Genomic DNA, 24,296 nt, shown 5'->3' on the forward strand with positions numbered 1-24,296 from the left:
GGAGGTTTCAAGTTCAAGCCCAGCCTGGAAAATGACTTTAATGACTTTGTGAGACCTTATATCAGATGAAATTTTGAAACAGACTGGGAGGTAACTTAGTGCACAGACCCTGTACTGGTTTCAATCCCCAGTACCAAAAAATTTTTTTAAATTTTTTAACCACCAGACTTTCTTATCATTACTATATGTTTAACCTGCCCAGAATAAATTATAGTACATGCTTTTTTTCCTTAAAGCACCTGTTGAAGATTCTGTTTCCAGCACTGTAGAAGCCAAACCTGATCTGAAAAAGGTCAAAGTTCCAGGAGTCTCCTCTAAAGCAAAGGTGTGTTATCTGTGTGTACATACATGTAGATATGCTTTCACATATATTTTACACACTGATTCATTCTGTTAATAAAAGTTCATACTGTAGAAGAAGGAACTTCACTACTCTTGATAATATCAAATATTAAATATTTGTACACATTTCTGTGGCCTGTTTTTAGTAAGACCCCTTGTTTTCATGAGGGTTCACATGGTCCTATCATACAGATCTGTTGGGAAGACTTGTAGGAGTGCACAAACATGTGAAGCGTAAGTAGTTCTGGCAGAATGAATAGTTTAAGTCGATTTGGATTTGAGAGAAGGGTAATCTCGCCTTCCTTCCAGTTTGGTTTAATTAAGTTGTCATACTAAAAGGTGCTCTGAGTAGTCCACAGGGAAATAGCTTGTCTTCATACAAGTGGAACTTGAATTACTATTCCTTTCAGTATCTGTGCAGAGTTGTATGTTTTGAAGACAAATGTTCCCATGTAAACGATGAATAGCAAGCGTATTAGTAAATCTAAATGGAGTAAATTGTTTGATTTACTGCATATAACCAATGAAAATATGTAAGAGTGGGAATACTTATTATTCAGTACTTCCATCATAGACTGTACGCATTGCACACATTCTTCTAAGTATTACAGTTACTCATTTTTCTGCCCTATGCTTTAGCGCTTTAACTCTCTGAGTTAATTTAAGTGGGTAATTATCTTCTAAACTGTCCAATGATGTTGTTTTCTTTTCCTGTCCTTCCTGTCCTCATCCCAAATTGAGCAAGTGCTTATTTTAGTATTTTGATCACAAGTGCTTTGAAGTATTTTTGACTCTGTTCTTAATGGCACAATTATTTTCCATCTTTTTGCAGTTTGCAGAGTAATTTCACATAAATGAGCTCATATTTGTTTTGACTGAATGACTTCAGTGTTTGGACTAGAAAGAACAAATTCTGGCCAAGTAGAAATAATAAACTTTTGCTACAAAAATAATGATAATTCCAATAATGAAATTCATCTTTTACGTTAAACAAAAGTACCAGTGTTCACTATTTTCTTTTCATCTGATTCAAAGATTCTAAATTTTGAATTTTTTTTAAAACCACTTTCCATTACTAGGCACGGTGGCACACATCTGTGAACCTGGCACTGGCTAGGGTAGGAAGATCATGAGTAGGAGACCAGACTAGGCAACATAGCAAGACTTGTCTCATAATAAAAAATAAACAGCAAGAGATGTAGGTCAGTGGTAGAGTGCTCCTGGGTAGGGGATGCACTGAAGTATTCCAGCAACTTTGTCCATAACCAGGTGCTCTGTGGCTTTAGTGGTAGAGATACTGTAAGTATGGAGAGAAACAAAGGGACTTCCTCAACTAAGTGCTATGAAATACATAAAGGCCATTTAAAATGTGTAACATGGAAAGGTATAAGTTATATTGAATTTTTCAAGAAAGAAACAAACTATCCAATAAGCAAAAATAATTGGTGATCTAGACTAATGGGGGTAGTGGCTTTTCTAGCTATAATCTTTGCCAGCCCAAGAACTACGCAGAGGTTACTGAAGAATACTGTTAGAAACATTCTAGAGAACCCATGCAAGAACGTTAGAGCAAGATGCTGTGGCTCATCTGTTTCTAAGAGAAAGGCATCTCTGGTTTGTATAATGTCCTTTCACTCATCCTTCTGAGGAGGAGTGGCTTAGCTAACAAGTATTCTCTGAACTTTGGTTGTAGAGTACACAAGGAAAAAAAGCACCAGGCAAAACCAACATAAAGGAAGATGAAGACAAATCTGGGCCCATTTTTATCATTGTTCCAAATGGAAAAGAGCAAAGGATAAAAGATGAAAAGGGATTAAAGGTAAGGAAGGGACAAAAATCTTCAGGAGTTTTTTTGTTTGTTTTATTTTGTTAATCAAAAATAGTTTCATTGCCAGGCATGGTGGCACACACCTGTAGTCCCAGCACTTGGGAGGCTGAGGCAAGAGGACCGCCCTGAGTTCAAGCCAGTGTGGACTACATGGCAAGACCCTGTCTCAAAAAATTTTTTAAAAAAAGGAAATACAAGTTTCAAAAACTAGTAAAACTGTACATGGTAGCGCACACCTGTAATCCCAGCACTTGGGAGGCTGAGGCAGGAGGATCATTGCAAGTTCGAGGCCAGCCTGGGCTACAAAGTGAACTCAAGGTCAGCCTGAACTGCACAGCAAGACCCTGTCTCAAAAAGACAGACCAAAAAAAAAAAAAAAAAACGTAGTAAAGAAAGGCAATGAAATTAAAAATAAAAAATAGTTTTGCTGCCCTCAATACATAATGTGACATCTTTACTAATGAACTGGTTCTTTTAGAGTTTTGTTGTGTTTATTTTTAAAAATCAAAGAATGAATATCATTCATCAGTCTTTATCAGCTGGACATAGTGCAGTGGGCTGCTGCTTTAATCTTCCATGTATATGATATCAGAGAACACAGGCAGGGGCTGTTTCCTGACTTGTTCGTTCACTTCTTGTAGGCTGGAGCGTGTTTAGTGGAGATGCCCTTACATAGCACACAGCCCTGGGTTCAGTCCCAAGCATGCAAAGATAAAACAAGAATAATTTAAGTTTTTTGGTTTTGTTATACAATATAAGTTTTTTATTTCCTAAAATACATACATTGCTTTAACAAAAAAATCAATCTAAAAAGTATGGAATATAGTACATTAACCAAATATGAAAAGCATATCTCCCATATGTCTCCCGCTTTGGTCTCCTTTCACTGGGAAGCTGCTATTACCCCCTTTTTTTCATATTGCTCCAGAAATACTTCATGTGTATACACGTGTGTGTGTGTGTGTGTGTGTGTGTGAAAAGCCCTCCTTTTACACAGATGGGAACATGCCATATATATTCTTTGTCCAGTGTCTTGTGTCTAATTTTGAAATACATTTTTGTATGCATGTGTGTCATTCTTTTTATTGGTACTTTATATGTATGTACCCTTATCACCAGTCCATTATCTGTTTTTTGTTTTTGTTTTCTGAGGCAGGGTCTTGCCATGCAGTTCAGGCTGACCTTGAACTCACTGTGTAGCCCAGGCTAGCCTCAAACTCATGGCCATCCTCCTGCTCAGCCTCCCAGGTGCTGGAATTACAGGCGAACAGCACATGCCCTGCTCCCAATCCACTAGCTTAAACATTTAGGTTGCCTCTAGTCTTTCACTATTACAGACTATGCTTCTACAAGAACATTAAATAAATATAGGTCTTTGAATATAAGTGTGTGTGTGTGTGTGTGTGTGTGTGTGTGTACTCCTAGAATTGTTTGTTTGTTTGTTTTGGTACTGGAAATTGAACTCAGGACCTTGCACTTGCCAGGCAGGCACTGCCACTGAGCTGTCCCTGGCCTTGCATTTTTAATTTTGATAGATATTCTATGTTTTTCCTGTGTTAAAATTGTACCAACATTGTCCACTGTACAAAGCAATTACAGCTTTGATTTTTGTGGTAAGAATTGCTCAAAATTCTTTTCCTATAAGATTTGCAAGCCAGAAATGGTGTTGCACACCTGCAATCCCAGCATTCACAAGGCTGAAGCAGGAGGATCACCGCATTTTGAGGCCAGCTTGAACTACATAGTGAGACCCTGTCTCAAAAAACAAAACAACAGCAAAAAGATTTCCAATTGTTAGGTTTCCAGAAATATGCTTCTCATTTAATTGCAAATTAATCTTGTTTAATTTAAAAATATCCTATTGAGTCTTGTAGCTACATTAAATAAGACTGCTTCATTTCATTTGAACACTTTATAACCAGCCCCATCTCACTGTTTTTTTCCAGGTGCTGAAATGGAATTTTACCACCCCACGGGATGAATACATTGAACAACTGAAGACTCAGATGTCTAGCTGTGTGGCTAAGTGGTTACAAGATGAGATGTTTCATTCAGATTTTCAGCACCACAATAAAGCCCTGGCTGTCATGGTCGATGTGAGTCTATGATGGATGAATATGTGTGTTTCTGAGGCCTGCAAAAATACCAAGTGCTCTGAAGTAATGAGAAGGTTCCATTCCTTTAGTAGGAAGTGGAGTATACCATGTTCTTGGTAGAGCTGTCTTATTTGACTAGCCAAGTGATTATGGGTATTTTTTAGGCCTTGACTAAATACTTCAGAATCTGTCATTACCTTTTGGGCTCCAGTAAAATTTAAGAAGTACTTCTAGATAAACGTAAAGCTTTTTTACAGTCTTATTTGTGGTATTTTTGTTTTGTTTTGTTTTAAGCACTTGGAGAGTGAAAAAGAAGGTGTCATTGGTTGCCTGGACCTTATCTTAAAATGGCTTACCCTGAGGTTTTTTGACACCAATACAAGTGTCCTAATGAAAGCACTAGAATATTTAAAATTGCTCTTTACGCTGCTAAGTGAGGAGGAATATCATCTCACTGAAAACGAAGCATCTTCTTTCATCCCCTATCTCATCCTCAAGGTAATGAATGCACTCTTCTCATCTTGGGACCCGCTTAAGTTCTCTGCTGACCTCAGCTCCTACCCTCTCTTTCCTTCTTCCTCTTCTGTGTGCATTCTTGTCTTTTGTGAGCGTTCTTCCTCTTCCTTGAGTGTCCCACCACTCATCTTCATGCCCCTTGCTTTCAAGATACAGTTATGCACGTGGTGACCATTACTGCTCAGCAAAGCTCTCATCATTCTCCTCGTTGACTAGGTTGGAGAGCCAAAAGATGTAATTCGGAAAGACGTTCGTGCCATCCTGAACCGGATGTGCCTTGTCTACCCAGCCAGCAAGATGTTCCCCTTTGTCATGGAAGGAACCAAGTCCAAAAACTCTAAGCAGAGAGCAGGTAAAGCAAACATATTTTCCTGTAGTGCTGACGAACGAGGATATTTCTTTCATGTCTATGTAGCTGGTTCCCACCTTCTGATTTAGACTGTGAGTGTGATGAGTTGCACACTGGTGGGGCCATGGTATCAGGTGATACAGGCACCACTCAGTATCACCCTGGTGACAAAATCAAGTGCACAGGGGCCATCTGACTCACAGGCATGCCTTGCTTTCAGGAGCACTTGCTGTACATCATTGTTTCTGTGGTAAAATGGTGTGTAGAAGAGCAGTTCTAAGCAGAGCCAGAACAAGATTTAGTCCTTGATGTATGTGAAAGGAGATTTATGTAGTAAAGAGAGGCTGCTATGCCAGTGTGTTACCTCATCATCTTGCCTTCTTCCCCCAACAGAGTGCTTGGAGGAGCTAGGGTGTCTGGTGGAGTCCTATGGCATGAACGTTTGCCAGCCAACCCCAGGAAAAGCCTTAAAGGAGATAGCTATTCACATAGGCGACCGAGACAATGCTGTCCGCAATGCTGCTCTCAACACTATCGTCACAGTATACAATGTCCATGGAGATCAGGTGTTCAAACTCATTGGAAATGTGAGTGTCTCTCCCCTGGGCATTATGTGCATGCTGTGAAAAGAATTCCAAGATTCTTAATGGTGGGGTTTCCTGTACCTAACTTTTACCACTTTTTGGTAAATTCAACCCATAAATATATCCTAGAATCCAAATAGGTGCTTAATGCATCTCTGATTATTGTAGGACATTTGGGCTGTGTTTTACTGGAAATCAAATTTTCTTTTCTGAACATTCCTATTCATAGCAATTTGCTTTAGACATGAAAGCTATTTTTGAATCAAGAAATCTGAGCTACCATAGTGTTTAAATTTTGTGGCAATCTGCTCTGTAATTTTTAATGCATTTGGTCTTCAGTTAACAAGTTCTCCCTTGGGGACAGAGTGGATACTGATTCCAGTCATACCCAAAGAGCCTCAAGCTGCAGTCACGAACCCCTTGTCCTGGGCACATTAGGTTCTGCCTCTGACTCCTTGCTTCCTCTGAGCCAGTCACTGCTGCAGCTAAACTCTGTCCTTCATTGCAGTTAGCTCATCGTAGCACATACTGGGCTTGACTCATTCTATCTATACTATCTCATCAAATCCTCGCTATCACTTAATGAGGAGATGAAGCTGGTAGGAATTTTACAGATGACCAAAGGTGAAGATTCTTGCCGTAGTCACACATCTACTTAGTAATAACAAAATACATATAAACTTCATTTAATTTTTGACCTTTCAAATTATATGAATAGCCTTTTTTTTTTTTTTTTTTTTTTTTTTTTTGGTCTTTTTGAGACAGGGTCTCACTATGCAGTTCAGGCTGTCCCTGAGCTCACTTATGTAGCTTAGGCTGGTCTTGAGCTTGCAATGATCCTCCTGCCTGAGCCTCCTAAGTGCTGGGATTACAGGCGTGCACCACCACACCCATAATAGCCTTTTTAAAATAGTCCTTTTGTATCTTTTTCTTCTTTTATGTATTCTCTAATTGTTATAGCCTCGGGGCTGGGGATTTAGCTCAGTGGCGCAGTGACTGCCTGGCAAGCGCAAGGTCGTGAGTTCGATCCCCTGTACCGGAAAAAAAATAATAATAATAATAATTATTATAGCCAGGCAGGCATTAACAAATAGTATTTAACAGTAAAGTGTTTTGAAAGTAAACTTGTCTTAACACGATAGCTTCTATTATCTTCAGTATGAAAATAGACCATGCTTGAGTCCTATAATTAGGTTTCACATTGTCCTCACATTTTAGTAGGTTGATGTTCTAATAAGTTAACTGTGGCCTCTTTTTATAGCTTTCTGAAAAGGATATGAGCATGCTTGAGGAGAGAATTAAGCGGTCAGCAAAGAGGCCCTCTGCTGCACCAGTGAAACAGGTAGAAGAGAAACCACAGCGCACCCAGAACACGACCTCCAATGCCAACATGCTGCGCAAGGGCCCGGTTGACGACATGTCCTCCAAGCTCAAGTATGTGGCTGGAAATGGTGTCTGAGAGCGTCTCTGTGGACTTAGCTTTGTATGCTCAGAGGTTGTCCATAACATAATCTTGAGTTCTCATAGTCATTACCATGCACAAGAGGGTGTCTGGGTAAATGTCACATAACCAGATGTTAATCTTCCAGTATTCATTGTGTCTTTGTCTTTGTCTCAAAACCACTTCTAAATGGTCTTGTGCCTTCTTTCACTGCTTTTCCGTGGACAGAATTATGTATCGCACTTATAGGATGTAAGTACTGCCTGCTAATTTCTCATTAGCAGGGCTCTTATATCTTTCTAACTTCTGACATGGATTCATCCCCTCTGGTGGGTGCCTGGCTTAGAGTTACAGCAAGGTAGAGGATGTCCATAAATATCGTGCCTCCCAGGAGAGTCCATTGGCCAGCAGGAATGGCAGCTCAATGTCATGAAGCTAAAGCATTGATTTGCCCTCTTCCTTGGATGCTGTTTGGTTGTCCTTAAGTTCTGTTCTTGAGATAAGACAAAGTAAAATGCATGCAGCCCAGAATTGGCTTAGGGACTCAAAATTCTGCCTTCTAAGCAACACAGCTCTATTTTGAGTTGGTGTCATGAATATAATTTTAACCAATTTGAATTTGGAAACTTTGCATATCTATTTTTTGAGATATACTGCTGGCCCTGACCTGTTAAGACTAACTGTTCTTAAAAGGATGTGTCTGCCCTTCAAAGTACAAAATGTACTGAGCACTGCTTGACGTGATGCTTATGATTATAAAAACATAAACACTGATTAATTTGTAGGAAAAAAACAGCTAGTCTATATTTTTTCTTACATTTTTTCCATGAGTATTGAGCTTTGTGTCACTATAAATATACTTTATTTTCCGTCCCTTCTAAAATAGAAGTAAAAGGTGTATCAGCACTAGTGAATTAGAGATGATATTTATGACTTGGCTGGTAATGTAGTACATGTTAGAGTTAGCTGCTCTCTAAGAATATACTGAACTGATACTGTTGCCTCTAGCACTTTCTTAGACTCAAGGACTTCAACCATTCAGGGGGGCTGAAACCAGAAGTTGAACATCTGTCTTGAAGTGTTGAGGGACCTGGCAGTGCTGCTCTTGCCCTGTGGTTGAGAAAGGTGTCTTAGTTCAGGGGTCTTCTTTTGCTTCCCTTAGCCAAGCCCGAGGCATGAGTGGGCATCCTGAGGCCACCCAGATGGTTCGCCGAGAATTCCAGCTGGACCTTGATGAGATTGAGAATGACAATGGTACAGTTCGATGTGAAATGCCAGAACTTGTCCAGCATAAGCTAGATGACATTTTTGAACCAGTTCTTATTCCTGAGCCCAAGTAAGTCCAACTTGTTCATACAAATATAAGTAGTTCATGATCATCAGAGTACATACCTAAAAAGAACCCTCTGGACAGCTGGGTGTGGTGGTGCACGCCCCTATAATCCCAGCACTCTAGAGACAGGCAGGAGGATCATCACAAGTTCAAGGCCAGGCTGGGCTACATAGTGAGTTCAAGACCAGCCTGAGCTACACAACAAGACCCTGACTCAAAAAAAAAAAAAAAAAAAAAAAAAATCAGGCTGGATGTGGTAGTACAGGACTGTGATCCTAGCACTTGGGAGACTGAGGTAGGAGGATCACCGTGAGTTGGAGACCAGCCTGGGCTACATAGTGAGTTCAAGGCCAGGCAAGACCCTTTCTCAAGCAAAACAAAACCAAACAAAAGCACTCTATGAGAGTGTGCAGTTAAAACTTCTTAGGCTTGCCAGGCATAGTGGTACACAGGTGTAATGCCAGTACTCTGGGAGGCTGAGGCAGGTGAATCCCAAGTTGAAGCCCAGTGTGGGCACCTTAGCCACTTAGGGTGATTCAGTCTCAAAAACACTGCAGGGCTGGGGATGTAGTACAATGTGAAGGCAGTGGGTTCATTCCCTAGTACCAGCAAAAACAAACTTTTTAAAACTGACTACTGTCTGACAAATGGCAATCTTTTACTAAGACCTGAATCTAGTAGGAAACTGTAATTTGCACTTACTGGGATATTTTGTAATAGCAGTTGAACTTTTCCCTTTGCTCTGCTGTCTAGGATCCGAGCTGTGTCTCCACACTTTGATGATATGCACAGTAATACAGCATCCACAATCAATTTCATTATCTCCCAAGTAGCCAGTGGTGACATCAGTGCAAGTATCCAAGCTCTGACACAGGTAATGGGAGTGGTCTCCATGACAGCAGTTCTGTTGATGCGCGTAGAGGTCGTAAGAATGATGGAAGCAGGGTCCAGTGCTGCCCTGATAAAGAAGAGAAGACAGATGAAAGGATAGAATTGGGCATCCAAACAGATATTTGGTATTGTTAGACATGGTCTCTTAAAAGGTTTGATTCTTGGGGCTGGGCACAGCTTTAGCTCAGCAGCACAGCACCTACCTGGCAAGTGCAAGGTCGTGAGTTCGATTCCCAGTACCAGGAAAAAAAAACAAAACAAAAGTTTTCATTCTTAAGGCTCAGATGTAGCTCAGTGGGAGAGCACATCTTCAGTGTATACAAGGCCTTGGTTTAAATCTGTACCACCTGCCATCCATCGACATGCTCTTTCTGAGCACAGGAGGTATGTGTCAGGTAGGTAGCATCTGAAGTGTGTGAGCCAGCCTTAAAGTCGGTCTTGCTGGGAGGATGGCACATACCTGCAGTCCAGCGTTCTGGGAGGCTGAGACAACCTCAAAAGTGTGAGCCCAGCCTAAACAGTTTATTTTATTGAATGGCATTAGTGAATTTCCAAATGCATATACTGCCGGGTGTGGTGGCACATGCCTGTAATCCCAGCATTTGGGATGCTGAAGCAGGAGGGTTGTTGCAAGTTTGAGACCAGCCTGAGCTACAAAGTGAGCTCAAGGCCCACCTGAACTGCATAGCAAGACCCTATCTCAAAAAGACAAAAGAAAAAAGCAAATGCACATACCACTATACGTTCACAAGATTCAGGATTGGAAAGATGGTGATTCCTTTAGTGCATAAACTTAGTGCATTTCTTACCAAAATCTCAAAGAGTTTTTTTCTGCTATTTGACAAGCTGGTTCTAAAATTTACATGGGAGACTAAATGGCCTAAGAAGAACAAAGACAGCTTGGTATGGTGGTACACACCTATAATCCCAGCACTCAGGAGGATAAGCCAGGAGGATCACCATGAACTCGAGCCCAGCCTGGGCACAGCGAGACCTTGTCTCAAAAAACAAACAAAAGAGAAAAAGAGCAAAGATAATTTTAAGAAATCACACATTGGTGCTATGATGCGTGCCTGTAATTCTAGTACTTGGGAGACTGAGGCAGGAGGATATTAGAAAACAAGCTAGATTTAATTAGCATATGAACTTTAAATTCATAAAAAGCTAATTTGTTTTTTCATATCTCCATTGGACTGTTTTTTTGAGTCTGTATAGTCCACACTAGCCTTGAACTTACTGTGTAGTCCAGACTGGCCTCAAACTCATGATCCTCCTGCCTACGCCTAATCAACTGCTGGGGTTATAAGGCAGGTACCACCACACTCAGCATCCATTGAGCATTTTTTAAATAAATTATATAGAGAGAAAACATGAGCAAATACAAGAGTTACAGTGATAATATTCTTTGCTGATAACCAAACTTTTTTAAAAAATAACATTACAAAAGTACTAGTTTCTTGCTGCTAAATATTCTTTTGATCAAAAATAAATATGGAGCAGACATGGTAGCACATGCCTGTAATCCCAAAACTCCTGACTGAAGCAGGAGGATCTCTGAGAGTTCGAGGCCAGCTTGGGTTACAAAGTGAATTTAAAACTAGCCTGAAATACATAGTGAAACCCTATCTCAAAAAGACATAGATACATACATACATACATACATACATACATAGATGAGGCCAAGGGTGTGACTCAGTTGTGGTAGAGCATTTGTCTACCATGGATGAGTCCCTGGGTTTGATTTCCCGCATCCCCAAAATAAATAAAAGTTCTAACAGTAAATAGGAAAATATTTTACTCCAAACTCTCATTGAAAAACTCAAACTCAGAAAAATATGTTGCCTGAAATGCATTTATTCTTCAAGGAAGGCTAAAATGGATTTAATATAGTAATAATTTTTTTTTTTTTTCTTTTTGAGACAGGGTCTTGCTATGCAGTTCAGGCTGGCCTTGAGCTCACTTTGTAGCCCAGGCTAATCCCAAACTCACAGCAATCCTCCTGCCTCCGCTTCCTCAGTGCTGGGATTACAGGCATGTGCCACCGCGCCTGGCTTAATATGATAATTTTAAGGAAGTAGGAAAGTAGAAGAAATTTGAAAGTAGGAAACAAAGTTAAAATTCATGAAATTATTAAATTAAAAATTATAAATGTTATAGATCCCTGATACCACAAAAATTATAAATATTAAAGCTGACCCTTATAAAATAAAAACGAAAACAAATCTTTTACTGAATTGATTAAAAAGCAAAAATACCTAGGTGTGGTGGTGCACATCTGTAATCCCATTACTTGGGAAACTGAGGCAGGAGGATCACTGTAAGGTGGAGGCCAGCCTGGGCTATGTAGTGAGTTCAAGGCCAACCTGAACTATACAGCCAGACCCCGTCTCAAAAAACAACCAAAGAAAGCAAAAATATAAGTATCAGAAATAAGGATAGAGCTAACTGTATGTGGAAGACATTAAATAAATAAATAATAAATAAGAGCACATGTAAACTTGCAGAAATTTAAAACAACGTATTCCTCCCCACATGCTAAGTTTTTTGAAATAACTGAAGAATGTGGACAGACCACTAATTAAGATGGGAAACTCAAAACCTGAAGAAGGAGATAAATTTGTGTAAAAGTTAAATTTTCATCTAGAAGAAGCTACCATATTGTAGAATATATTTGCAACCAGTATTGACCAATAAAAGTAGTAACTTTAATTAACAGAACTCATGTTAACTCTTGAGGAAACAAGAACCCAAGAGAAATAGAAATATGAGTAGGCAAATCACAGAAGATAATCCACAAGTTTAGTGAATACACAAGAAGGTATTCAACACTACCCCTCCTCACCTTTCATAGAAATGCAGGTGCACTTAAGGGTATATAAAGAGATGTTTGTTGTACAATAGAGTGGACAAAACAGCCAAGCTGAAACCCTGGGAGTTCCTCGTGAGGGGTGACTGGGTACGTTCTGGTGCACACATACGTGGGCTGTTTCTCAGCCCTGCATCACTCATTTCCTGGTGCAGATGGTCCAGTGAGTCCCACGTTACTTTGTAGAATTATTCCTATTGACTTGAGAGACTTATATGTAATTTTCTGTTGATTAGAAAGTTTGATACAGAGAAGTAATATACTGCAATGCTCTTGGAATAAAGTGTCCCAAACTTTGACTCTGTAAATGTGTATATGTGATTATATATGATACATGCACATGAGAGTATATGCCACATTATCACTATTACCTACCTTCAAAAAAGAGGGAGAGTAAGCCTCCCCCAAAATACAGTCTTTCATGGTGTCCATGATATCTTTTTTTTTTTTTTTTTGATACTGGGAATCAAACTCAGGACCTCATGCTTGCCAGGCAGGCACTGCGCCACTGAACTGTATCCCTGGCCCCAAAACGTCATTGTTAAAACCTCCCAGTTTTATGTAAAATTGTGCTTAGGAAGTACACATACATAATAAATGAAAGTAGGACTATAGTTTCCACACCAGGGGGCACCATTTATCTTATAATGTATATAACTGGTGCTCCCACCCTTTTTTTGTAAATAAGATCTTCATTACCACTGGAAATGTAACTCAGTGGTAGAGCATTTGCCTGGTGTGCATGAGGTCTTGGCTTCAATTCCTGGTACCAAAAATACCTTTAAAAATACTGAACATGGTGGTTCATACCTGTAATCCCAAAACTACCCTGGGAGACTGAGGCAGGAGAATCCCAAGTTTAAGCCCAGCCTGGGCAACTTAGTGACTTAGGCAGACCCTATTTCAAAAATAAAAAAAGTGGCCAGGTGTGGTGGTGCACACCTGTAATCCCAGCACTTAGGAGGCTGAGGCAGGAAGATAGTTGTGGGTTCGAGTCCAGCCTGGGCTACATAAGTGAGTTCAAGGCTAGCTTGAACTGCATAGTGAGACACTGTCTCAAAAAAGACTAAAAATATATAAAAATAAAAAGTGGTCTGGGGATGTGTTTCATTGTAAAGGCCCTGGGTTGAATAACCAGTAGCACCTAAGGGAGGGAAAAAAAGTGTCTAAAAAGCATTCTTTTTACTTACTTATTTTTTGGAGGACCAGTAATGAATTCAGGACCTTCACTTGCCAGGTGCTTATGCCACTGAGCTATGTCCCTGGCCAAAGCATTCTTTTTAATAAGTTAATCATATTTTTGTTTTTCGGGGTTTTTTTGAGACAGGTTCTTACTATGTAGTTCAGGCTAACCTTGCACTTTCTATGTAACCCAGGCTGGTCATGAACTCATGATGATCCTTCTGTCTCAGCCTTCCAAGTGCTGGTGTGTGCCACCGTGACTGACAAAACATTGAACATTTAAATGTAGGGTTATTCCCTGAACTAGACAGCCTGTTAGAATAGTATTTGTGATTCATCCAGATAATATCTTGCTCAATAAATATATATTAAATGACAGTTTCCTTAGAATGAGTTTTTACAATGGTATATTTCAAGGTAAGATTGGAAATGCTTTACTAATCCTCCTACAGAGAAGTTCCTTGCAGTGTCTCTACTGCTCTGTATGAAGCTTGGAAAATATATCTTGGAATTTCCATTATTAGATCGATGAGGTCCTGAGACAGGAAGACAAAGCTGAAGCTATGTCTGGCCACATTGACCAGTTTCTGATAGCCACCTTCATGCAGCTCCGACTCATCTACAACACGCACATGGCAGATGAGAAGCTGGAGAAGGATGAGATCATCAAGCTGTACAGCTGCATCATCGGCAACATGATCTCGGTAAGGTGCTCTGCAGAGCGGAGCGGCCCGCCGTCACTCATGCCCTGGGTGCTCAGCCAGGGCGGTGCATCTGTTCCGAGCGTCCTTGGTCATTTTGCAGAACTTTCTGTGATTGCTCTAGCAGGCTGCTGACCACTTCCATTGGCTTTTGGGGTACAGTCCAGAGTACCTTATTATGGAGATTTTTTTTTTTAATTTTAATTTTAAAGAAAATAGTAAAAAAAAAAAAAAAAAATAGCAAAATACAAACAAAACAAAGCAAGGACATTAAAAATGATACAGGGTGCTGGGTGTGGTGGTGCACACCTATAATCCCAGCACTCGAGAAGCTGAGGCAGGAGGATCGTTGTGCGTTCGAGACCAGCCTGAGCTACAAAGTGAACTCAAGGCCAGCCTGAACTACGTAGTGAGACCCTGTCTCAAAAAGATAAAAAAGAAATAAAAATGATACAGGGTTTCAGACCAAATGATAGGGATTAACTGTGGTTATATTACATATTGTTATTTTCAATGCAGTTGCTCATCTTACCAGATGTAAGAATGGAAGATTGATCAAACCATTCAAGAGATTAAGAAAATAATAATTTAAAAAATCATAAGAGACAATACACAGCTTCACTAGACAGGATGGTAGGAATTCACCAGTGGTTGTTATATTGCATATTGTTGTCTTCACATAAGTTGCTCAGATTACCAGATATAAGCATGCAAAAATGGTCAAAATATATGTAAAAAAAAATTGTAAGCATGGTTCCTTTCAATAAACTACCAGACATCAGCAGTACAATTATCCCAGATAAGAGAAAGAGAGAGAGAGAGAGAGAGAGAGAGAGAGAGAGAGAGAGAGAGAGAGATAATTGCCTTAGTACTTTCTTTTTCTTCTTTCCCTCATCCAAGCTGTTCCTTCCTTTAAGTAGAGGGCCAGGGATATGGCTCGGAGGCCCAGTGCCTGCCTTGCAAGCGTAAGGTCCTGAGTTTAATTCCTGCTACAAAACAAAAAAAAAGGATATTAAGTAGAATGTTTACCTACTACCAAGAGTGCTTCATGCCAGTTTTTTTTTTTTTTTTTTCAGGTATGGTAGACTGTATTTGGCTTTTCACAGATAAGTGTATTTATGTTAAAAGTATTGTTCAAGTTGGGTGTGATGGCATACACCTATAATCACAAGCACTTGGAAAGCTGAGGTAGGAGGATTGTGAGTTTGGAGCCAGCCTGGACTACATAGCAAGTTCATGGCCAGCCTGGGCATAGTGAGACCCTGTCTCAAAAATATAAAACTGCCTGTAATCCTAGCACTGGGGAGACTGAGACAGGAGGATTGCTGCAGGTTCGATTCCAACCTGGGCTACAAAGTGAGTTTAAGGCCAGCCTGAACTATATAGTGAAACTGTGTCTTAAAAAGACAAAAAAAAGAAATCAAAAATATAAAACAGGCTGAGGATTTAGCTCAGTGGCACAGTGCCTGCCTGGCAAGCGCAACGTTGTGAGTTCGATTCCCGTTACTGGAAAAAAACAAAACAAACAAACAAACAAAATATATATATAAAACAACCCAGGTGTGTGGCACATGCCAGTAAGCAAGCCCTGTGGTAAGCTGAAGTAGAGGGCTTGATTACTGGCAAGTAATCCCACTAAAGATGGCAAGTTCCCCCTCTGTCTGGGCCATTTAACAACTTAGTAAGACCCTGTCTCAAAATTTTTTAAAAAAATCAAATTTAAAGGGGTAGGGTGAGGGCCCTGCATTCAATCTCTAGTACTTAAAAAAAAAAAAAAAACTATATATGTATATATAGTTTTGGCTATCACTGAAAGTTCCTATGTGATTTTCTTGCAGCACTCTTGAGTTTTTAAGAATACAATATAATTGAATGTTTATTAGGATATCCCACCCAGGTTTATCCTGTTTGCTCCTTACATTGAGTATTAATCTGCCTAACACAATCAGGACTGGATAGCTATTTCAGATTGAAAGCCTGGCCCGGGAGGCTTCCACTGGAGTGCTGAAAGACCTGATGCATGGCCTCATCACCTTAATGCTGGATTCTCGGATCGAAGACCTAGAGGAAGGGCAGCAGGTGATCCGCTCAGTGAACCTCTTGGTGGTGAAAGTTCTGGAGAAGTCCGACCAGACCAACATTTTGAGGTACATTTGTACACATTCTGCATTAGAGCTTGGAACAGTTTCTCTTTTAAATACACGTACATATTGGAAAGTCACTAAAGCAGTTGTAACTTAGATTTGCCTAGTCGATTGGTTTATTACTTTTCAGCTTCCCATGGACCCAAGGTATTCCCGCCTGAGACAACACCCAAAGCTAGTACACCTCAGCAAGCCACCAATGCCATGAGTTTTGTTTTTTTTGTTTGTCTTTTTGAGACAGGGTCTCACTATGCAGTTGAGGCTGACCTTGAGCTCACTTTGTAGCCCAGTCTGGCCTCGAACTCGCAATGATCCTCCTGCCTCAGCCTCCCAAGTGCTGGGATTACAGGAGTGCACCACCACATCCGGCTCACCATGAGTTTTCTAGCATAGAATTAATTATAAAATGTGTCAGTTATATCTTCTTTTTTTTTTTTTGGTTTTTCTCCGGTACCAGGAACCGAACTCACGACCTTGCGCTTGCCAGGCAAGCGCTTTTGCCGCTGAGCTAAATCCCCAGCCCCTGTCAGTTATATCTTCTGACTTGTACTTTTCAGATACATTTCTCTTTAGCGATCAGTAACAATAAAAAAGTGACAAATGATTATTTTCTAAGTGGTAAAAGCTTAAAAAATGATTTCTTTAAAAACAACTAAATGCCAAGTACCCATAAGTACTCCCCTTGTTAATAAGAGAATACTCATACTTGGCCCTTCACTTAGTATTTTTACCTGGAGTGAATGTTTGAAACATATTAATGCTGTGTTGGTTTATTTTCCAGTGCCCTACTTGTTTTGCTGCAAGACAGCCTGCTAGCCACAGCCAGTTCTCCCAAATTCTCAGAACTTGTTATGAAGGTGAGGTTGAAATGATTTGATCTCTTTTCTTTCAGAGATGCAGTAACTTTGTTAAAGTATAGGAAAAAAGAACCTGAGCTAAGATACTGACTCAACATCAGCCAAAACATCTGACAAAATATAATTGGTCTTCATTTTCCTTCCTTCCAAATTATACACCAAGCTCAGGCCTAGATTTTGGGCCTCATCAATGAAAAAGAAGGTAGTTCTTTTTGAAGGTAGTTCTTTTTGTAGGTAGTTCACTCACATGCAAAATCAAAAGGCAAGAAGTTTGATGAGACAAATTTTATTTCTGTCTGGAATGTATAGCCACATAAAACTTCAGTCTGTTTCTTGGAAGACTCCAAACAAACAGATCTATAATGTTGTAACACTGTTAGGATACGGCAGCAGTATATGGTCTTTTGTCTGCTCGGGTTTGGTTTATTTTTTTTGGTTTAGTTTGTCTTTTTGAGACAGGGTCTCAACTTACAGTTCAGGCTTGCCTTGAGCTCACTTTATAGTCCAGACTGGTCTTGAATTTGCAATGATCCTCTTGCCTCAGCCTGCCGAGTGCTGGGAGTACAGGCGTGCGCCACCATGCCTGGCTGTCTGCTCAGGTTTAATGTGGTTAAGCAAGCTGAAGTAAGCTGTTCTTAGGTACCAAGGAAACCCAGGGCAGAATCCCCACGTTTGCACAATATCCATGATGGTCCCCATCTTGGGAGCAGGAAGAAGGGAGAGGGATGATGAGGTGGGTGATTTGTCATACTTCACTCAGTGATGAGGTGGAGAGATTAATAAAACGTTTCGTGTCTAGCCAGGTGTTGTGACGCGCACCTGCAACCCTAGCACTTGAGAGGCTGAGGCAGGAGGATCACCTCAAGTTGAAGGCCAGCTTAGACTACATCAGAAAACAGAAAATAAAAAGTTTCATGTTTACCAGCCGAACTTGAAAGTTATGATCCTCACTTACATTTCAGACCATCTTTTAGAAGGGAGCCTGAGCTTGGGAAAGATACATGGTGACACAGTATTCTCACTCTTCAGTCTTGCTCCTAACTTCCATTTCTTTTCTCAATAGTGTCTTTGGAGAATGGTTCGGCTGCTGCCCGATACCATCAACAGCATCAACCTGGACAGAATTCTTCTGGACATCCACATTTTCATGAAAGTCTTCCCCAAGGAGAAGCTGAAGCAGTGCAAAAGTGAATTTCCTATAAGGACCCTAAAGACGCTGCTGCACACCTTATGCAAGTTAAAAGGCCCCAAGGTAAGTGGGAGCAGCAGTGGGTCTGGAGGGCTTGAGAGCATGCCGGGCAGGGGCACCGCCTCCACATGAATGTGCCGACTCCCATCAGATCCTGGACCACCTCACGATGATTGACAACAAGAATGAGTCGGAGCTGGAGGCCCACCTCTGCCGGATGATGAAGCATAGCATGGACCAGGCTGGGAGCAAGTCTGAGAAGGAAACTGAAAAGGGCGCATCGAGAATCGTGAGTGGCCTGTGGGAAAGGCTGAGCGCTCGGGAAAGGTTCAGGTCTGCAGTTAGGTCCCTGGAGACACCTCTGAAGGCCAAGGTCAGGACCAGGGACTGACCTGCTCGGTCTCCTGGGCTCTAGCACTAACCATTTCCAGCATGACACTTTAAAATATATACTAATAACCTTGTGGTGTGGAAGCCCCAAGAAAGGTTTCCGTGTGCGTGCCCAAGGCATTGCTCACTAGATGCACCCATTTCAGGCTGTTAAACTGGGGACTCGTGAGCCAGTTGCTCCTTCATCTGCTGCAGTTGAAAAACCTGAGACCACAGGCATTCTAACCAGGCTGTTGGTTTTTCGGCTGCACCATGACCTGCAGGGACGTACCAGTAAGGTCCAGGTTTTAAGATCTCAGGAACCGTAACTCAAACCTAAACAGCTTTCCTGGTATCTTTCAATTTTGCAGGATGAAAAATCATCAAAGGCCAAAGTGAACGATTTCTTAGCTGAGATTTTTAAGAAGATTGGCTCTAAAGAAAACACTAAAGAGGTAAGAGTGAAAGGACTGAAGCAACGGGGACCTGCTTTGTGGGAAAGAGGCACTAACGAACATCCCTGTCTTTCCTTCTTTCCTTTCTCTTGTTCATCAGGGCTTGGCAGAGTTATATGAATATAAGAAGAAATACTCGGATGCTGATATTGAACCATTTTTGAAAAATTCCTCGCAGTTCTTTCAGAGTTATGTTGAAAGAGGCCTTCGGGTGATTGAGATGGAGAGGGAAGGCAAAGGCCGGATTCCCACTTCCACAGGTAAGGTTTCCTTCTGTTGCTCCAGAAGCAGGCTCAGACCCTCCCTGGGTTCCGTCCACATGTGCCTTCGTGGCGCTCTGTGGGAGCCTGTGCTCAGCAAAGCCCTTGACTGACTCCCTGGACTTGGGGAACCTCGTCTGCTGTCTCGCACCACCAGCCCCTTGCTCTGCGAGAACTCACAGGCCAGCACCTGAGGGGCTTGGGGCCAGCTCCCCACCTCTGCCCCCAGGATTTGACCCCTCTCTGAGACCGAGAGTCTTTCTTGAAGGCTGGTGAGAATATCCGGTGCACATACGGGCAGAACATGGTGCAGTTGGTCAGGGAAGGGCCTCCTTTTCCATTTCCAGAGTTCTGTTCTGGTGCTGTCCAACATTTGATGTTTTTTACCTAAATAGCACATTTGCAACACCCACAGCGTGATCCCTGAGCTGGTTTCATACCCAAGGGTATTCAGACCTCCTTTGCCACGTTTTACATTATTCCTCATTCCTTTTTCACCTTATATCTGTCAGGAATTCTTCCTCCCCAGTACTTTATTTTTTTGTAAAAAGTAATGCATTTTCATGGAAATCAGATTAGGTTTTTGTTTTCTGGTGCTAGAGATCAGTTTTGGGGCCTTGCACGTACTAAGCAAGTGCTCTACCGCTGCTCTTACCCTCAGCCATAAGTTCAGTTTTGTTTTTGTATTTTGGGGTTTGGTTCGGTTTGGTTTTTTTCGCTTTTCTTAGTTGGTAGGTTTTGGGGATTTTTTTTTAACTGCTTCAGTTTTACTGTGTTACTGAATTATCCAGTGCTTTATGTATCTTCTTGGTTCAGTGTTTGCAATTCATGTGTACCCAGAAATTATCCACTTTCAGATGGCATCTTTATTCTTCCAGACTTAGCTTTAGCTTCTCTGGTCCCTCTGTGATTTCTCCTTTTCCTGTCAGTTTGTCCTTAATTCCTGAAGATTTTTCTTCCTTCATTTTTGCTTAGTTGTTATTTTCCAGGTTATTTTAGTTACTTTCTCATGGCTGAGACAAAGTACCCAGCACCCACAAGTTACAGGAGCAAAGGTTCATTTTGGCTCACAGTTTGCAGATGTTTCAGTCCGTTGTCAGCTGATGGCATGGCAGAGGAGAAACAGCTCGCTGCCTGGCAGGCAGGAAGCAGCCCCAAACTCAGTATTTTAAATGCCCACATTTCATGATTGTTCCTTCTCAGACATTTAGGAAGTGAAAGAGACTTTTGGTGATTGTTTGAGTAATTTTAGTTTCTCCCTCTCGTGCTAGAATGTGGATCGCCATGACAGTTTCAGCTGCGCCCATGCCTGTCCCACTCTAGGTGTTTGTTGGACACCTCAACTCCTCCTCTGCTCTGGAATCCTCCATGGGCTTGAGCTCCACGCTGTCCTTCCTGGGTCTGAAAAAGAACTTTCCAGTGTGGCTCATGGTCCACACACTTGAGGTCCCAGGCTTCAGTTGGGCAATGACAGTATACACAGGAGTAGCTGAGGTGTCTTGGATTTCCCTGATGAGTCCTGAAATCCAACCTCTTTTTACTGAAATCCAACCTCTTGTATACTGGTGTACAGACAGATAGCCTAACTTATACTCTGCCCTTCTGGGTCTTCTTGAGTTCTTGAAGTTCTCCTCAGGCTTACCTTATGCCTGAGGACCTTTAATCCCTACTCCAGGGGTCAGGGATGTAGCTCAGTGGCATAAGTGCTTGCCTGGCAAGCCTGAGGTCATGAGTTCAATTCCCGGTACCAAAAGAAAAAAAAGAAAAGAAGTTACTCACAATCCCCACTCCAGGTGAAGCCTTGTGCGTTTCATTTTCACATACAATGGCAACATTCAAACTCGCAGACATTTTTGTTTTTTGATACCAGAGATTGAACACAAGGCTTGTTCAAGCAAAGTATATGCTGCATACCTCTGAACTGCATTGGCAGCCTTCAACCCACCTTTAATGTTTTTCCCCTCTTTCTCATGGCACTGGGGATTGAACCCAAGGCCTTCACACTACGCTGTATCCCTGGCTCTTCTTACTTTCTGAGACAGGGTCTTGCTAACTTGCCCAAGCTGGATTCCTATTTTCAGTCCTTGCAGAGGGCTGGGATTACAGGTGTGTACCACCACGCCTGGCTCTTTTTTTTTTTTTTTTTTCCTGAGGTTCATACTAAGTTTGCCTAGGCTGCCCTCAAGTTGTGATCTTCCTGCCTCAGCCTCCAAGTAGTAGGGATTATAGGCATGTGCTCTAGGAAGTACATGTGTGTGATTGAATTTGTTATTTGTGGCCTTGAACATGTCAGGCAGATGCTGTACTACTGAGCTACATCCCCAGCTAGAAGTCCTTAATTGTTCGTTCAGGGGACAGATTGCCCAGGCAGTCTGGGAGTGCGGTGCATCTGTGGGAATATTTTCCATGCATTTTTCTCCCTAGGCATCTCACCTCAGATGGAGGTCACCTGTGTGCCCACCCCTACAAGCACAATGTCCTCCATAGTTAACACAAATGGAGAAGAGGTGGGACCATCTGTCTACCTGGAAAGGCTAAAAATCCTCCGGCAGAGATGTGGGCTGGACAACACAAAGGTACTGCTCCTCGTTCCGCAGGCCCTGGGAGGGCCGTGATGTGGGGTCAGTACAGGCTGGCCCAGGGTGGCAGCTCAGCCTCGACCTGTTCCCCTGGCCTGAGACAGTGTCCCCTCTTCTCTCTGCAGCAAGATGACCGGCCTGCGCTGACGTCTTTGCTCTCTAAGCCCACGGTGCCCACAGTGGCCTCCTCCACAGACATGCTGCACAGCAAGCTGTTCCAGCTGCGAGAGTCTCGCGAGCAGCACCAGCACTCAGAGCTGGATTCCAACCAGACCCACTCCGCAGGCACCGTGACCTCCTCCTCCTCCTCCACCACCAACATCGACGACTTGAAAAAAAGACTGGAGAGAATAAAGAGCAGTCGCAAATGAAGCTGCCATCTTGGCCCCCCGCAGCTTTAGGTTACTAACTAGACGCCCTCATAGTGTGGCGTGGCCGCACAGGCCGAGTGTGCACAAAGTGGCTCTAGGTGTGGGCCAGCAGAGGAGGGGGTGTGGCCACCCCGTCCCCACACGCCCACAGCCGTCTGTGGATTAGTTAGTGTACAGACTTGTAAACAGCTGCCCCTCAGCACACACTAGTCTCCATGGCTTTTTCTGTTCTTTTCTTTTTGACTGCTCATTTGTAAAATTGTCCTAATCTTTCCTGGCTTTTAACTATTAGAACTCTTTCATAGTTTTTCTTTGAGTTTGTGATCTCTTCTCCCTGTAGCCCCGGAGGGTCACTGAATTCTGTATGAATGCATGGCATGAAGCAACTAATTTAAGAGTCTTTTATAAATAAAGTTTGCATTAACTATACCTGTCTGTCAAGGTGCTCCATACCCCAGAGTGCTGGGCCACTCTGTCTGTCACCTGATTTGGGACCAGGACATAGCCAGTTCAAGAAAGGTTCGCTGCTGCCTCTGGATCCCTACCTCCTCCTGGCTCACAGATGTGGGGCATCTGTGACTCGCTTGGAATAGAAGGGACTTGCCTCTCCTGCTTCCCACATGGGCTCTGAGGAGCGCAGAGAAATCTTGTCCTGCCATCGTGAGCTTCCAGGGCCGTGTTAGGTTCAGCAGCCAGCGCTGCCAGGAATTTGCAGATGACCTGCCTACCACCTTGCCGCTCAAGTGCCCGGGAGAGTGTGCCCATCGTCAGCTGGGCTGCGTGGGTTCCCACAGCACGTCTGCAGGTGGGGCTCCTTCCCAGATGGACTTGGGAGAACACAACCTGGTGAGCTGCGAATCTTTGGGTCCAGACTAAGCTGCTTTGCATTTGGTGTGCGTGAGGACCAGAATGTGGACTAAAGGATTCACCTCCGGAGTAAAAGCTCTGGACGCTCCCTTCCACAGCCAGGAAGACTGCAGGCTGAGAGCTTCTGAAGTCGGGGGAGACCCAGGGAGTCCTGCGGACCTTCCCAGCTAGAGTTGAAGAGAACAGAGACGGAGCGTGGATCCTTGTTGACCCGTCATCCAAGCTGCCAGAGAGAAGCCTGCCATTCGCACGCTCAGCGGCCCAGGGCAGACAGCAAGTGTTCACAGTGGGAAGGTGCTGTTCAGGCCGGAGAAGGACACGCGCTCGGCCATGGACTGAGTTAGCACAGCTAAGCTGTAAACCCCAAGTGCCCAGAGCTGACCTGTGGCCGGGACAGGGAGGGAAGCAGTCTGCATGGCCCCGGGCGCTTCCCAAGCAGCTTTGGGATCCGCCAACCTAGTTCCCTTCTCCCATCAGGGCAAGGCTCTGTGCCGCTGAGATGCCGCGAGCACGCTCAGCTCCGCACTGGACCCTCTCCTGCTCAGCCAAAACCAAGGACAAGGACGGAGCCCTGTGTCCCGGCCTCTGTTCCCTTCCGTACTAAAAAGAAGGAAGGACTGGGGAGAGGGTTAAAGACAGTTCCTGTCACTCCTTTCCTGCTCGAAGCCACGGCAGGGTAGCTGCAGGGCTTAAGCCATGAATAGTCCCTGCTTGGCGTTTGTCTCCACCCGACCCAGGGCAGAGCCATCCCAGCTCCTCTCCTCCAGGTGCCGTCGCCCCTGTGAACGCCCTGTCACAGATGCTGCCGGCGCTGCCACGGGTCAGAAGCACCCCATGGGAAGGGCACACCACACTGTACTCAGGACCTCCAGGCCGGCCCTGGGTCAGAGCCATGCTGTGTCCCACAGGGTGGCCTCTGCCAGCGTAACCTTGAAGAGTGTGCTGGGGGAGGGGTTAAATCCTGTCACTTTGCCCCGTGTGGTGGTGCAGGCCTGTAATCCCAGCCTTTAAGAGGCTGAGGCAGGAAGATTGCTTTGAGTTCAAGGTCTCAAGGCTAGCCTGAACTACATAGACCC

The 24,296-nt window shown here is 42.9% G+C and overlaps 1 protein-coding gene across 1 annotated transcript in view; it reads left to right on the forward strand.

The window, feature by feature from the left end:
• Ckap5 (cytoskeleton associated protein 5) overlaps positions 1-22,782 on the forward strand; it is a gene marked incomplete in the record, with an annotated part of 87,638 nt that extends 64,856 nt beyond the window's left edge. Inside the window, 18 exon segments of the mRNA XM_013514063.1 lie at positions 237-325; positions 2,036-2,161; positions 4,117-4,266; positions 4,561-4,764; positions 4,999-5,134; positions 5,525-5,718; positions 6,977-7,149; positions 8,319-8,492; positions 9,243-9,363; positions 13,953-14,132; positions 16,089-16,276; positions 17,055-17,130; positions 18,194-18,382; positions 18,471-18,608; positions 19,060-19,143; positions 19,244-19,403; positions 21,828-21,979; positions 22,108-22,782. Coding sequence (XP_013369517.1) covers positions 237-325; positions 2,036-2,161; positions 4,117-4,266; positions 4,561-4,764; positions 4,999-5,134; positions 5,525-5,718; positions 6,977-7,149; positions 8,319-8,492; positions 9,243-9,363; positions 13,953-14,132; positions 16,089-16,276; positions 17,055-17,130; positions 18,194-18,382; positions 18,471-18,608; positions 19,060-19,143; positions 19,244-19,403; positions 21,828-21,979; positions 22,108-22,353 — 2,780 coding nt within the window.
• Positions 22,783-24,296: the final 1,514 nt, after the last annotated feature.

This window comes from Chinchilla lanigera, unplaced genomic scaffold (assembly GCF_000276665.1).
Source record: "Chinchilla lanigera isolate Chin_1 unplaced genomic scaffold, ChiLan1.0 scaffold00021, whole genome shotgun sequence".
Classification (NCBI taxonomy): Eukaryota; Metazoa; Chordata; class Mammalia; order Rodentia; family Chinchillidae; genus Chinchilla; species Chinchilla lanigera.